Source organism: Mus pahari, chromosome 4, assembly GCF_900095145.1.
Source record: "Mus pahari chromosome 4, PAHARI_EIJ_v1.1, whole genome shotgun sequence".
Taxonomy (NCBI): Eukaryota; Metazoa; Chordata; class Mammalia; order Rodentia; family Muridae; genus Mus; species Mus pahari.
The window spans coordinates 85096953-85111346 of NC_034593.1; the positions used below are offsets into that span (position 1 = coordinate 85096953).

General features: G+C 46.3%; 2 protein-coding genes across 7 annotated transcripts in view; one reads left to right on the top strand and one right to left on the bottom strand.

The window, feature by feature from the left end:
- The window catches only part of Pogz (pogo transposable element derived with ZNF domain), a 46905-nt gene extending 41937 nt beyond the window's left edge, over positions 1-4968 (top strand). For all 6 annotated transcript variants that reach the window (XM_021195335.2, XM_021195336.2, XM_029537293.1 and 3 more), the window contains 7 exons: positions 142-276; positions 393-562; positions 714-854; positions 1405-1461; positions 1631-1743; positions 1998-2022; positions 2137-4968. In XM_021195335.2, coding sequence (XP_021050994.1) covers positions 142-276; positions 393-562; positions 714-854; positions 1405-1461; positions 1631-1743; positions 1998-2022; positions 2137-3808 — 2313 coding nt within the window. In that variant the 3' untranslated portion in view covers positions 3809-4968. The remainder of the gene's footprint in view (positions 1-141; positions 277-392; positions 563-713; positions 855-1404; positions 1462-1630; positions 1744-1997; positions 2023-2136) is intronic.
- Positions 4969-7636: 2668 nt separating this feature from the next.
- Positions 7637-10145, bottom strand: Psmb4 (proteasome subunit beta 4). The gene is made up of 7 exons (XM_021195998.1): positions 9962-10145; positions 9649-9855; positions 9280-9426; positions 8936-9017; positions 8230-8346; positions 7980-8068; positions 7637-7746 (listed from the first exon to the last, which is right to left on the bottom strand). The coding sequence occupies exons 1-7, from the start codon at positions 10099-10101 to the stop codon at positions 7734-7736; spliced, it is 795 nt and encodes a 264-aa protein (XP_021051657.1). The 5' UTR covers positions 10102-10145; the 3' UTR covers positions 7637-7733.
- Positions 10146-14394: the final 4249 nt, after the last annotated feature.

A 14394-nucleotide genomic window follows, 5' to 3' on the forward strand; every position in this document is an offset into this window, starting at 1 on the left:
ATTAAAGGTGTGCGCCACCACGCCCGGCTTCTTTTCTTATTCTTATTAAATTCTCAACAGAAAGAAAGAAGAGTGGTGTTGATTTTAATTCAGTAGAAACCTTTAAGTGATTCTTGTCTGTTTTGCTTTTTTTCACTTCAGAAGAGAAATGTTTATCACTGCAACAAATGCCGGCTGCAGTTTCTCTTTGCCAAGGACAAAATTGAACACAAGCTGCAGCACCATAAAACCTTCCGTAAGCCTAAGCAGCTGGAAGGCTTGAAACCAGGCACCAAGGTAAGAGTCTGCCAGAGTTGCTGTCACAGAAGCGGGAGAGGAGGAGGAGGGATGGACAGCACCCTGAGGTTTCCTGTGAGTGCCATCTAACTGACTCTTCTTCCCTTGGTTCTCAGGTGACAATCCGGGCTTCCCGGGGACAGCCGAGAACTGTTCCTGTGTCTTCAAATGATGCACCTTCTGGCACCTTGCAGGAGGCAGCAGCGCTGACCTCCACTGACCCCCTACCTGTCTTCCTTTATCCTCCTGTCCAGCGCAATATCCAGAAGAGAGCTGTTAGGAAAATGTCAGTGCCTCCTTCTAAATGATAGGCGGGTGGGGACTATCTGGGCAGGGTATTCCTAATAGCCAAAGAAATCAGATACAATCTTTTTCAGGGTCAAAATCTTACGCTTTGGTGATACCTGAGGGAGTAATGACATTTTTGTTTTTGACAGGAGCGTCATGGGCCGGCAGACATGTCTGGAGTGCAGCTTTGAGATTCCAGATTTCCCTAATCATTTCCCTACCTATGTGCATTGTTCTCTCTGTCGATACAGCACCTGCTGCTCTAGAGCTTACGCCAATCACATGATCAAGTAAGTCATGAGAAACCAGGATTTCTAATTTGGAGTCTAAAACTTATTTAATTCCCTCCCATTTCTATTTTGTTTTTTTCTTCAACTTTAAAGCTGTGTGTCCATCTCTTCTCAGAAGGTAAAGGAGCAAACCATATCGAGTTGGCTCTGTTAGTCTGCGCTACATAATCCCCTATGGTCTCCCTACTACAAGTGGAGCCTGAGCTTTGGATGGGAGCTTGTTAGAAATGCTGATCCTTTTTTATATTTTTAATTCTCTCATATATTACATCCCAACAGCAGTTTCCCCTCCCCCTAGTATTTTCCCCCCAACCTCCCCTCTACCCCATATCCTCACTCCCTCCACGTCACCTCAGAAAAGAACAGACCTCCCAGTGACATTTTTATCTAGGACCGAATTAAACTGTGAATTGTAATTGATCCTCCAGTTATTTTGTGTTTATATTGAAGTTTGAGAAGCCTGATGGTCAAACTAGTGTGGATCGTGAAGGTATCTCTTTGGCTGGACATTGTCATTGGTTGTAACTCTCTGCTTCTTTGTCTTTCTCAGCAATCATGTTCCGCGGAAAAGTCCCAAGTATTTGGCTTTGTTTAAAAATTCTGTAAGGTAATAAAAACACTTCCTGGTGCTCTTTTATTAATAATATCAAGTCTTTTATTATATAAAGTGGTTATGTGACTCACTCCCATATTAAACCTCAAAGTTTAACTTTGTTTAGTGTTATCGCTATTTGTATCTAATACACTCTTGGTCCTCTTCTCTCCTTTTCCCACAGTGGAATCAAGCTGGCCTGCACTTCGTGTACCTTTGCTACCTCCGTGGGAGATGCCATGGCCAAGCATTTAGTGTTCAACCCCTCCCACAGATCTAGCAACATCTTACCACGGGGTAAGAAGGGGAAACTGGGACTGGGGGGTAAGATGTCATACTGTATGAACCAGGAGGAGCATCTTTCTCTGGCCTCACCCATTCACTGTTTAGATGCACACTATAGCAGACTGTAAGCATTCTAACCTGGGAAGGCTGGCTATAGGAAGAGCCTATTAAATGGGTAGCATGTTGAAATCTCAAGATATGTCTATGGAATGCTTTTCATTTCTCCCCCATGAGCTAACCACTTTTTTCCAATCTCATTTCCCCAGGGCTCAGTTGGATGTCTCACTCGAGGTAATGCTCATTTCATGTACACTTTGCACAATGTCTGTTCTTCCTAATCCTATGATTTAACTCCTGAAGTGTAACTGACATTTCTGCTCTCTGCTCCCATGCCCATTCCTTTAGGTCTGGCCAGGCTCCTGAACGAGTGTTCGACCGGAGCATGAAGAATACATATCTTCCACCTCCCCTTGTCCCTAACAAAGCTGCCACTGTGAAGCCTGTAGGAGCCACCCCAGCGGAGCCCCAAGAACTGGCAGGGCCTGTGCTCCAGGCACTTCCATCCCCAGCCTCAACTGCAACCCCACCAGCAACCCCCACTCACCCACAGCCTTCCGCCCTGCCACCCTTGGCCACAGAGGGGACTGAGTGTCTGAATGTCAGTGAACAGGAAGAAGGAAGCCCTGTCACCCAGGATCCTGAGCCAGCATCAGGTGGTGGAGGTGGCAGTGGGGTTGGCAAGAAAGAGCAGCTGTCTGTGAAGAAGCTTCGGGTTGTACTGTTTGCCCTGTGCTGCAACACTGAACAGGCGGCTGAACATTTTCGAAACCCCCAGCGGCGAATCCGTCGTTGGCTTCGACGCTTCCAGGCCTCTCAGGGAGAGAACTTAGAGGGCAAATATCTCAGCTTTGAGGCAGAAGAAAAACTGGCTGAATGGGTGCTGATCCAGAGAGAGCAGCAGCTCCCTGTAAATGAAGAGACCTTGTTTCAGAAGGCCACCAAAATTGGACGCTCTTTGGAAGGGGGATTTAAGATCTCCTATGAGTGGGCTGTGCGCTTCATGCTTCGGCACCACCTCACTCCCCATGCCCGGCGAGCTGTAGCCCACACGTTACCGAAGCATGTAGCAGAAAATGCTGGACTCTTCATTGAGTTTGTGCAGCGGCAGATTCACAATCAGGACTTACCGTTGTCTATGATTGTGGCTATTGATGAGATCTCTTTGTTCTTGGACACAGAGGTGCTGAGCAGTGATGACCGAAAGGAGAACGCTCTGCAGACAGTGGGCACAGGGGAGCCTTGGTGTGACGTCGTGCTGGCTATCCTAGCAGATGGCACTGTCCTCCCCACCCTGGTTTTCTTCCGAGGACAAGCGAATCGGCTCGCTAATGTACCAGACTCTATTTTACTAGAGGCCAAAGACAGTGGCTACAGTGACGACGAAATCATGGAGCTTTGGTCGACCCGTGTATGGAAGAAGCACACAGCTTGTCAGCACAGCAAAAGCATGTTGGTGATGGACTGCCATCGCACTCACTTGTCAGAGGAGGTGCTGGCCCTGCTCAGTGCCTCTAGCACTTTGCCCGCGGTAGTCCCTGCCGGTTGTAGCTCCAAAATCCAGCCACTAGATGTATGCATCAAACGAACTGTTAAGAACTTCCTGCACAAAAAGTGGAAGGAACAGGCTCGGGAAATGGCAGATGCTGCTTGTGATTCTGATGTCTTGCTTCAGCTGGTGTTGGTCTGGCTGGGTGAGGTGCTGGGTGTCATTGGGGACTCCCCAGAGCTAGTTCAGCGGTCCTTCCTTGTGGCTAGTGTTCTGCCAGGTCCCGATGGCAACGTTAACTCACCCACACGCAACGCTGACATGCAGGAGGAGCTCATTGCCTCCCTAGAGGAGCAGCTAAAGCTAAATGGAGAACAGTCTGAGGAGCACTCAGCCTCTGCCCCCCGACCCAGGTCATCTCCTGAAGAGACAGTCGAGCCTGAAAGCCTTCACCAGCTTTTTGAGGGGGAAAGTGAGACGGAGTCTTTCTATGGCTTTGAGGAAGCTGACCTTGATCTGATGGAGATCTAGGTGCTGAGGCTATGGAAGCACACGGAGTCGGGAAGGAAAGTTGAGGAAGGTTAGAGGGGCTTAGACAAGATGGGTACCAGTGGGGCACTTGGTTTATAGTTTCAATTTTATGCCACCACTCCCAGCGTTGACTCTTCCTGTGAATTGTGGGTTACTAGGAACACCGGTAGTGATCAGTTCTGAGCCGAGGAGCTGGCCCATTGGTTACTCCTGCTAAAAACATGTTTTTGTGACCCTTTTTTTCTTCTTTAATTTAAATCACTGTGTTTGCTATTTTTCTGACAAAAATCTAGGAAAACAATCCTTTGTGGACAGATATTAAGTTTCGTTTCCCCGTTTACCTCAATTGTATCATAGTATTTCTGGGTTTTGTTTGTTTTACTGTGTGGCCAATGTCTTTGGGCATGATACTATCTAATCATTGTTAACATGAGAACTTTGCTGCAGATGGAAAGAAAGAATATGTAGCTGACAAACTGACTTATTACATATGTGGATAAGTTTTTTCATTGTGGTCTTAACACTTTTATATAAAAATGAAAATGAAAAATGAATCCCACTGAACTCTTTCCTTCTCCTCCATTCCCCTCCCTCTCCAGAGGTGTTGGTTTCTTCAGCAGCTCTAGATATAAAATTGTGGCTTTAAAAAGTGCATGAACCACCTTGAAACATCCAGAATGGATAGATTTTTCTGTCCTGACCACCCTCCACCAAAATATAACAGAAACAATATTTTTTGCACTCGTGACCCTTGACCCCTTTCCTGATTTTACACATCATCCTTCACTCTGGACAAAGGAGCACATGTGTCCCTGGCAAGCAGAGGTACGAGTGAGGTGATGAGTGTTCAGGTGGAAGACATTCCTAGTTTCTGTCTTCAACAAGCCCTCTGGCAGAGCCCCTGCTCTCTTGAACTTGTCCTGTTAAGCTCGCTGTCAGCACACCTGCTCATCACAGGTATAACTGGCATATGTTAAGTGTTGAACAAAAGACAGACTGCTTCAACTCCTGCTTACACGTGGCTTTCCTGTTCCTCTCATATTCAGAGAAGAAACGGATGTGAAAAGCATAGAGGTGTGCACAGAGAAAGACATGAATCTTTATTTTTCACTGCCAACTTCAAGGAAAATTTTTCTACAGTTTGCATGAGGGATTTTTTTTTTATCATGGTGATAAACCAAAATGTACTGTATCATAGAGGAGAACAAACACCAAGTCTACCTTTCCCACAGCCACACCGTTCTTGTCCATCCTGAGGCGTTCAGAGTTTCCTCCTGTGAGCCAAGGAGGCAGCTTGCACAAGCGTGTAAGTGGTTCATCTTTAAAGTGTACATAAGTGGAGCATTTAATAAAATGAGAGGAAGTGGATTTATACTTTTTTCTATGTGTCCCCTTTGAATAGGCTTTCATAGACTGGGAAATACTCAAGTCGTGTCCGCCTGGCGGCACAGGTGTGGCGTGGGCCCGCCTGGTGGCACAGGTGTGGCGTGTGACCGACCACCAGTGCTCTTTCCCTGCAGATTTTGTTTTGTCTTTATAACTCCCAGCACACTGTCACACAGTGAACAGGACTGATCCCGGAAGTTTGGCCTGCTCTAAACCCATGGCGTTGGAGATCTGAACAGAGGAGCCACCTGGGCTGCACCCCAGCTTTTTGCGAAATGCCATTTTATTGGTGACGGACTACACTTCAAAGCCAACCTGCCTTTGAGAAAGCTGGAGAACTGTAAATGTTCACTTCAATCTACAGCCTAACCCTCTTTGGTCGTCTCTGCAGCAGCCACAGCCTTAGCAGAGCTGGGTTCCTGGCCTCTGCACATTGACTTTGGATGGGTAATTTTTGTTTTTTGTTTGTTTGTTTTGGTTTTTTTTTTTTTTTTTTTTTTTTTAAAGATCATGGTAACCGTGAATCGGCTGGGTTTTGGCAAGCAAGTTGTCTTTGTGGACTCTGCCTGCATGGCTTAGTAGTAGAAGGAAGTTTTTTTGGTTTTGTTTTTTATAATTCAGTTTAATCAATAAACATGTATTTATTGACAACTTTCTGTGTTAAGTATATCAAAGTTCCCAATTGAACACCCGAGATTTTCTTTGTGTGAACTTGTCTGCAGCTGTCTGTGCCTCGCTGGATAGTGTCACTCAGAAGACCCATGATTGTCATTTTTAGAAATCAAGGTTCAGTGGGACGGTGGTGGCGCACACCTTTAATCCCAGCACTTGGGAGGCAGAGACAGGTATATCTCTGAGTTTGAGACCAGCCTGGTTATAATGAGTACCTGGTCAGCCTGAGTTACAAAGAAAGCCTGTCTTGGAAAACACCAAAATGCAAAAATAAATTAAATCAGGGTTTAAAACCACCCCAGGGATAGGACATGACTGACTTCCAACTGAAACAGCTACACTCAGAATTCATTTTTGTTTTTGTGTATTGACTGTTGGTACCTCATACCATTAAATCATGCACAAAGGTCAGGACAACTCTTGAGTCATCTGGGGATTAAACCTGGGCTTTCAGGTGCATGTGTGAATACAGGCACAAGTGTAGGTTCTCAGTCTTCACTCACTACCACATCTCAAGAGACTTCTGTTCTTGTTTGCTATGCCCTTGAGCTTACAAGGCATCTCCCGCCTCGATGTACCATTTGGGACTTCAAACACTTGAGCTACTTTGTCCAGCTTTTCCGTGGGTTCTGGAGATTCAAATTCAGGTCTTCACACTCAGCAAGTGCTTTAGCAACTTGAGTCACCTCCCAGCCCCACTAAAGTTTTTGTAATGATTTTATTTGGTTATGTGTATGTACGAGTATGTATACAAGTGCGGGCGCTCATGAGGCCCGTCATCGGATGTCCCCTGAAATTGCAATGAGATGCTTGGGACACAAACTCAGGTCAAGCCTGTCCTCTTAGGTGCCAAGCCATCTCTGCAGCTCCCCATTCAGGGTTTCCTAATGCTTTCAAAGAACCAGGTGCTAGGATTACAATAAACATCAGTTAGATGTTTGTACTCAGTGTCTACTGAATGTGAGGCTACGTGTGTAGGTGTAGGGGCTGGCTGAGTACCACCCTGGTACAGTAGCTCTGCTACATACATACCTCATACCTGTCTCTGAAATTGCATTTTAACCAAAGTCAGGTTTGCAGCCATCATTAACACCCCCTCCCAAACAAAAATGTAGCACATGAGAGAAAAATGAGAATATTGTATAAGCCCAATGTGTTATCAAACATAAACCTACAAAAACTGTATGACAATCTCTATTGTTAGGCAGAAGAATCCTATACTTGATAAGTGTATGTCCCCCATCACCACCTGTAATCCCACACTTAAGAAACTGAGGCAGAAAGGACTGTCTGAGGCCAGCCTCAGTGAAGGGGCAGGGAAATGGCTCAGTCAAGTGCTTGCCTTGCAGACATAAGGACTGAGTTCAACACTCAGCATCATGTGCTGTGCCATACATACTTACAATCCCAGTGCTTAGGCCAGCAGACAGGACCCCTATGGCTCGATGGCCGGTCAGTCTAGCTGAACTGATGAGCTCAGGTTCATAAAAACCATGTCAAAAACAAAAAACAAAAAAATAAAATGGAGAATAATTGAGAAAGACAACCTCTGGGTACACACATTAAGAGTTAAATGGTTCTCTCCAGGAACCAGCACGGACATGGTACAAAGCAGTACTTGGTAGCTGAGATCTTGGTGTGACCATAACTGAATTGCCAGTTATGCCAGAAGCTTTTACCTCTAGCATTTGGGAGGCAGATTTCCGAATTCCAGGCAAGTCTGGGCTACATAGTGAGATCCTGTTTCAAAACACAAAACCCAACTCAGCAAACACTTCAAACGACTGATTTATTTTACAAAAGTCTGCCTTCGAGCCAACTACAGTCACGTTTAGAAGAGCAAAGCTTCAACACTTTCATCTGGATTTCATTCAAAGCCACTAAAAAAAGAGAAACATTTTAGGGAAAATGAAGGCGTATAAAGGCATCAATTTCTGAAGGAGCTCCCCATCTCCAAGATCACCCACCTGAAAAGTTCCCCCTGCCCCCAACCTGGGGAGGTTCCCTCCGAAACCACCCACACGGAGTTTCTGCTTGAGCCCTCCAGATGAGCCAGTTCTGTGAAAACCAAGAGCTTCCCCCTGTCACCCATTTCTTACTGTAGCTTAATTACCTGATCATGTGAGCAATGTCCCAGTTGGTCTGTGCTGACAGTGGTCCTTCTATCTCAACACCCTTTTCTGTTACAGTGGCAATTTGAAACTGAAAGAAAAAAAAAGCGTGCAATGACAGGGTCTCACTATGTAGACCAAACTCACCTCAAATGTAGAGTCCCACCCACCCCTGCTTCCCGAGTACTGGGATTAAAGGCATGTGCCACCATGCCTGGCTCCAGAATTTGTACCTTCCAGCCCATTTCTCACCCGGTTATACGAACGGGCATCTCGGTAGTACAGCACTCTCATGCAGCGCTCCACAAGCTCCCGGGCCTCAGTCTGACTCAGCACTGGCTGCTTCTCTAGAACTTCTCGAAGCAGAGGCTACAGAGGCAGACAAAACACTGGAGAAATTAGACTAGTTTAACAGAAGGCAACCTACTCTAACCCATGAAAACAGGCACCGAAGTGAATGAGTTTTCTACCCACTGTTTCAAAAGAACTGGGTGCTGGCTTTGACATTTAGATCTTTTGTATAGGTATGTGCACATGCATGCAGAAGTGAGAAAACAGCTCTTAGGTGCTGGTCACCTCCACCACGGTGACCCCAGGCTGCCTGTCGGCCTTGGCAAGTGACTTGTTTTGTGTTTGAAATGGAGTCTTGCTATGCAGCCTACACTGGCCTGGGACGTGGTCCTCCTGGCCTCAGCCTCCTGTGCATTACAGCTATGTGCCGCCATGCCCAGCTAAGACTCTCTTAGAAGTGGGAAGGCCTAGGGCTGCCACCATTTCCATTCCAAGGCTGTTTCTTGTCACTGGAAGGTAATGTAAACGTATTCTCCTTAGACAAAGAAAACCAGCTGCCCAACATTAGGACTCCAGCCTGTCTCTTTATCAGAATTCTAAGGGAAAGAGATTAACATCACCTTCTCATTTCTATTTCTCTTCTCCCTGTTGCTGGCCCACTACTTACCTGAGCCAAGTATGCACCATAACCAGTGGCCAGCGAAGGGGCTTCATAAGCTACACCAAGCATGTCCACATAACCGAGAAAGCTAGAGGGACAAACACACCAAAGAATTAACTTAATCTTCTATTTCTTAGCTGTGTCCAGGATGGCTTGGCAGGGAGAGCATTTGCCAGCATGCCTGAAGACCCAAGTTTGGTCTCTAGAATCCACAATGCAGAAGAGATACACACACACACTGTAGTACACAAGCACAAATACCAAAAGAAGTGTAAAGAACCATTCTGTTTAAAGACAGCAGAGACACTACATAGGTGCTAGGTTAGGCCGTCAAGGAAGTTATCAAACACCTTTCTCCATCAGCATAGCCTCCAATGACCATGGTGTTCCACAGGGGGTTCATTTTGGAGCGGCGGCTGTACATGGCTCTTGTCAACCATGAATGAATAGCTCTGGGGCTATAGCTGTGTCCATCTCCCAACAGCTCTTCATCAATCCTTAAATACAATTGGTTGAGAAAGCAATGATTCTTCAGGTTCCCCACCCCACTCCCTGTTCTACACACAATTCTACAATCCAAGATCCCCCCCCCCACCATGCGAGAAAGTATTCCAAACATTCACAGATGTCTCAACAATTACCCAAAGTCTCAAGTTCCTCCACCCCACCTACAGGAATAATAAACGTAAGGTTGTCCGCTCCACTTGGAGGCGACTTACACCATCTGGCCGAGAACTTGTTTCAAATACTGGAAATCCGCGTAGTCTCCCGACGCACCCAGCATAGTGCTGTCGTTGACCCGCATAATACGAGAGATATTGCGGAAACGAGCCAGGGAGCCGTAGGAGCCCAGCATGTCTGCAGCAATCACCACTCCGCCGTCGAACTTCACCCCGAGTACCGATGTCCCAGTCACCATGGGGTTCCTGAGGCGTGAAAAGGGTCCCTGAGCGCGAGGCCGGCGCCCCGATTGCTGCCGCCCGCGCATCCCGGCCCGCCGCCCATTCCCGGCGCGGTTAGAGCGCGACTCACTGGGTCCGAGTGATGGGCCCCTCGCAGGGCGCGGACGCCGGGTCCATGAGGCCGCTGGGGGTGGACGGGATGCGGTAAAACTGCCCCGGAGCCGGACCCCCAGCCCAGTGGCCAGCCCGTGACTCCCAAAACGCTTCCATCTTAGTCACCTCAGCCGAAAGAAATGAAAGCGCTAGCGTCACCGGAAGCGGAAGTGGTCCTTTGCCACGCCTCTCTTCTTCCTGCCCGCTTCTTCCTCGGGTTTGGACTCAGGCTAGTAGCCGTCAAGACTGACAGAAATGCACAACGCCGCATCCCCGTATCCCACTGCAGTAGGGATGCCTAGATCCCAGCATTCTGACAATTCAGGAGGAGCAGGCCGTGTGGGACGAGCACCAGGACCGGTTACCATGTGCTTTTTGATCAGTATCCAAAACAAGGCTTGAAGAATCCCTGGACCCAAGCTCTCTTACTGCTTTACTTCTCAAAGCCGGCCAATGGAGCAGGCATTATCAACCTGTTTGATAGATAAGAAGCCGCTGCATGAGATACAGTGGTTTACCCCGTTACAGTCAATAAAAGGTAGAAAAGATACAAACCAAGGGGAGAGATGGCCCACGTTTATAGCACTCGGGTTCGAATCTAAGCACCGACGTGGTGGCTGACTGTCATCTGTAACTCCAGTTCCAAACTATCCGATATCCTCTTCTAGCCCTGAGGGCACCAGGCACTTAGGTGGTGGTGAACAAGGAGGGAGGAAGGGGGAGAGAGAGAGAGAGAGAGAGAGAGAGAGAGAGAGAGAGAGAGAGAGAGAGAGAGAGAGAATCTTAGTATTCAGAGGGCTGGAACATAAGGAATGCCTCCAGTACAAGGCCATTCTGGCTTACACCCTGAGTCCAGGTCAACCTGAACTACGGAGAGACCTTGTATTAAAAGAAAAAAGAATCCACTGTGAACTAGAGGCAGTGGAGGAATTCCCCTGCCCCCTCAAGCTAGCATACAAAACAATGGGTTTCATTTCGGCCTTTTCATCCCTAGATGTCGTTTTACTCTGCCCTCACGGGTGCCCATCTCAGTGCCCTTCCCTGTCTTCCTGCTTCCTCTTGCTACTTTCCTTCCTCCCTAAGTAGACCCTGTGCATTTCCACTGACACATGTTCTATTACCTTCTAATCCTTCACCCGGTCCCTAAAGAGCCTGTCTTTCCTTATGGGCTCCTTTCTACTTTCCTGACCTAATACACACATACAAACATACCCAGATTCCACACACGAGAAAACATTGATATTGAGGTTCTGACCCAGGACAATTGGCTGAGGTGCATATTTAAAATATTAAAGAGGACATAGCCTCTGGGTTCTCCCAGCCTCCCTCAGTCCCTACCTGGCACATCCCACCCTCTACCGTGAACTTTCCAGCCCAGGGACCAGGATTCCCCTCCCCACAGAGGCTCTTTTCTATACAATCCAGACATTATTTGTCTGAATATTATTTTTGCCTAATATTCTCTTGTATTTCCTTCTTGTATTTTCCTCTAGTGTATACAACCCTTTTTTAAAAGAGATTTTATTTATTTATTATATGAGTACATTGTAGCGATCTTCAGACACACCAGAAGAGGGCATCGGATCCCATTACATATGGTTGTGAGCCATCATGTGGCTCAGGACCTCTGGAAGGTAGTCAGTGCTCTTAACCACAGAGCCATCTCTCCAGCCCTGTTTGCCATCTATTTGAACATGTCCCGTGTCACTGTGCCTTTTTTTTTTTTTAAGGTTTGTTTATTTGGGGCTGGAGAGACAGCTGTTCTTCCAGAGGACCCAGATTTGATTTTCAGAACTTACTTGGTGGCTACTAACCATCTGTAACTCCCGTTCTATAGGGTCTGACATCCTATTGCAGTGTGGGCACTAGCCACTCACATGCTGCATCCATACATATAATAAAATAATATGTACTAAAATAATAGTAATTACTAACATTGCTTCTCAAAATGTATTTTCATTTTGTACGATGGGGGTTTTGCCTGCAGGAGATGTGTGTGGTATCTTTCAAAGCCAGAAGAGGGTGCTGTTTCCTCTGGAATTGTGGTTACAATGGTTGTAAGCAAATGGATGCTAGGAGTCAAATCAGCGCCTTTTGCAAGAGCAGCAAATGCTCTTAACCACTGAGTCGTCCCTCCAGCCCTTGTTTGTTTTTGAGTCACCATTCGAGTTTGGGTGTTTTCTTCAGACTCACTTACAAGGGTTCCCAGGCTCTCTACACAGCCCAGCCTAGACCTCCCTGTACTGTCATGGTGGACTCTTTCGCCTGTCAATCTGACTCGATCACCTAGGAAGAGAGTCTGGTTCAGGTTGGCCTACGGACATGCTTGAAAAGGGTTAACTGAGGTGAGACAAGCACCCCGTTTCATGGGCTGGACCCTGAATTGTATGAGAATCAAGAGAAAAAAATAAGGGAGCCAAGGAAGCGGTGCATCCACTCTGCCTCTCTCTGCTCCTGCCTCCCAGTGTGGTGGGGGGCTTCAAGCTGTTCCTGCCTTGCCCCCCTGCAATGACGTGCAGTAACCTAGAGCTGCACAAGCCAAATAAACCTTTCTATAGCTTCCGGCTTTTCCACCCACGCCTTACTACTGGGGTGGGGGTGAGGGGAGAACCAACTCAGATGTTTAATATTATTTACAAACACCTAGGCCATAAGCTAGGCTAGTTCCCCGACCACCTCCTAACTTATTATGTCTTTTACTCTAACCCGATGGAGGCTATGTGCCGGTTTCCTCTCCTGGTCTTATGTTTCCTCCTTGTCCTGCTGGAAAGTCCCCTGCCTCTCTCTGAAAGAAGTTCTGGCCTTCTAACCTTGCCTCAACTTATTGACCATTAGATCTTTATTGACAGATGACTCTTTTTTTTTTCTTTAGAATTATTTATTTATTTATTATATGTAAGTACACTGTAGTTGTCTTCAGACACCCCAGAAAAGGGAGTCAGATCTCGTTAGGATGGTCGTGAGCCACCATATGGTTGCTGGGATTTGAACTCATGACCTTGGGAAGAACAGTCGATGCTCTTACTCACTGAGCCATCTCACCAGCCCCTGACAGATGACTCTTTTACACAGCACCCAGAAGATTATCCCCAAACCTTTTCTAATTTGTTGTTGTTGTTGTTGTTAATATTTCATCCCAGCAACGGAAATGAAGTTAACAACAGTCTAGGCTGGCTTCCAACCGTTATACTCCTGCCTCAGCTTCCCAAATGTTATTATACCATCAGACTATTAGATAACTTCATTAATTTATATTTTGCTGGTAAACCCATACACTCAGTGTTTATTTACAGAGTTTTATTTCTTTTAATTCTGGAATGCCAACTTTACTTAGTGCTTTGTTTTGTTTGAGATGGTGTCACTCTGTGGCTACTCTAGAACTCACTATGCCGCCCAGGCTGGTTTCAAACTCATCATCCCCCTTTCCCAGCCTCCCAAACACTGAGAGTACAGCTGTGAGCTACCGCTTACAGGTCATTACTCTATTGGTTACAACTCTGTTTAAACTTGAATATTTTCATCTGTATGGTCATAATCTCTCTACTTCACTTGTGGGTGAGTCATATGAAACTTGTTCTTTTTTTCTTCTTTTTTCCCCTTTTCTTTCTTTTCTTCTTCATCCTTTTTTTTTTCTTAACATGATGTCCTGAAGTGCCATCCATTTTCCTGAAAATAACACAATTTCATTCTTTCTCATGGCTGACTTTGACCGTGTGTGTGTGTGTGTGTGTGTGTGTGTGTGTGTGTGTGTGAATCACTCATCAGTTGACAGGCCCCAAGGCTGATAGATTCCATACCTCACTACAGTGAGTAGTGTTGCAAAAACTATGGGCATTCTGTCTTCTGTCTTCACTTACTTCAGACAAATACCCCAAAGTGGTATAATTGGATCAGGACTATTTGATATAATATTCTATTAACGTGTGCTAGCTATACATGATTATAGGTTTAATTATGGCATATCACACTTGTATACACAGCCTGATAGTACCCATCCCTCATTAGCTTCTCATTTCTGCCCACATCAACCAATGTCCCTTCTCTTTGTCCTCTTCCCAGTTAGTCCCTTAAGTGGAAACTTAAGTGTTCTTTGCAGAGTCAGTTGTTTTGAATGGTGTTTTGCTGGGGCACACTTGAAGGAACATTTTCCTGAAGTGGACACAGGTGAAAGACTAAGGCAGACTTGTGAAGGAGTGTTTCACTGAAGCAGACACAGGAGAGAGGATGTTCTGCTAAAGCAAACACATGAAAGGACACATGATGAAGGATTCTTAGCTAATGACATGCATGTATTGGTCCGCCTTACACTGTGTAGTTGAGCTGCATTGAGTGCTGTGCTGCAGCTTCTTGAGCTGCATTGAGTGCTGTGCTGCAGCTTCTTGAGCTGCATTGAGTGCTGTGCTGCAGCTT

Bases quoted from the DNA above. Each gene is read 5' to 3' on its own strand.
- Psmb4 (XM_021195998.1), bottom strand. From the start codon at position 10,101: ATGGAAGCGTTTTGGGAGTCACGGGCTGGCCACTGGGCTGGGGGTCCG. The intron at 9,856-9,961 runs GTGAGTCGCGCT...TTCACGCCTCAG, and splicing joins GGGCCCATCACTCGGACCCA to GAACCCCATGGTGACTGGGA. The intron at 8,069-8,229 runs GTGAGAAATGGG...TTTTTCTTTCAG, and splicing joins ATGCCCGTTCGTATAACCGG to TTTCAAATTGCCACTGTAAC.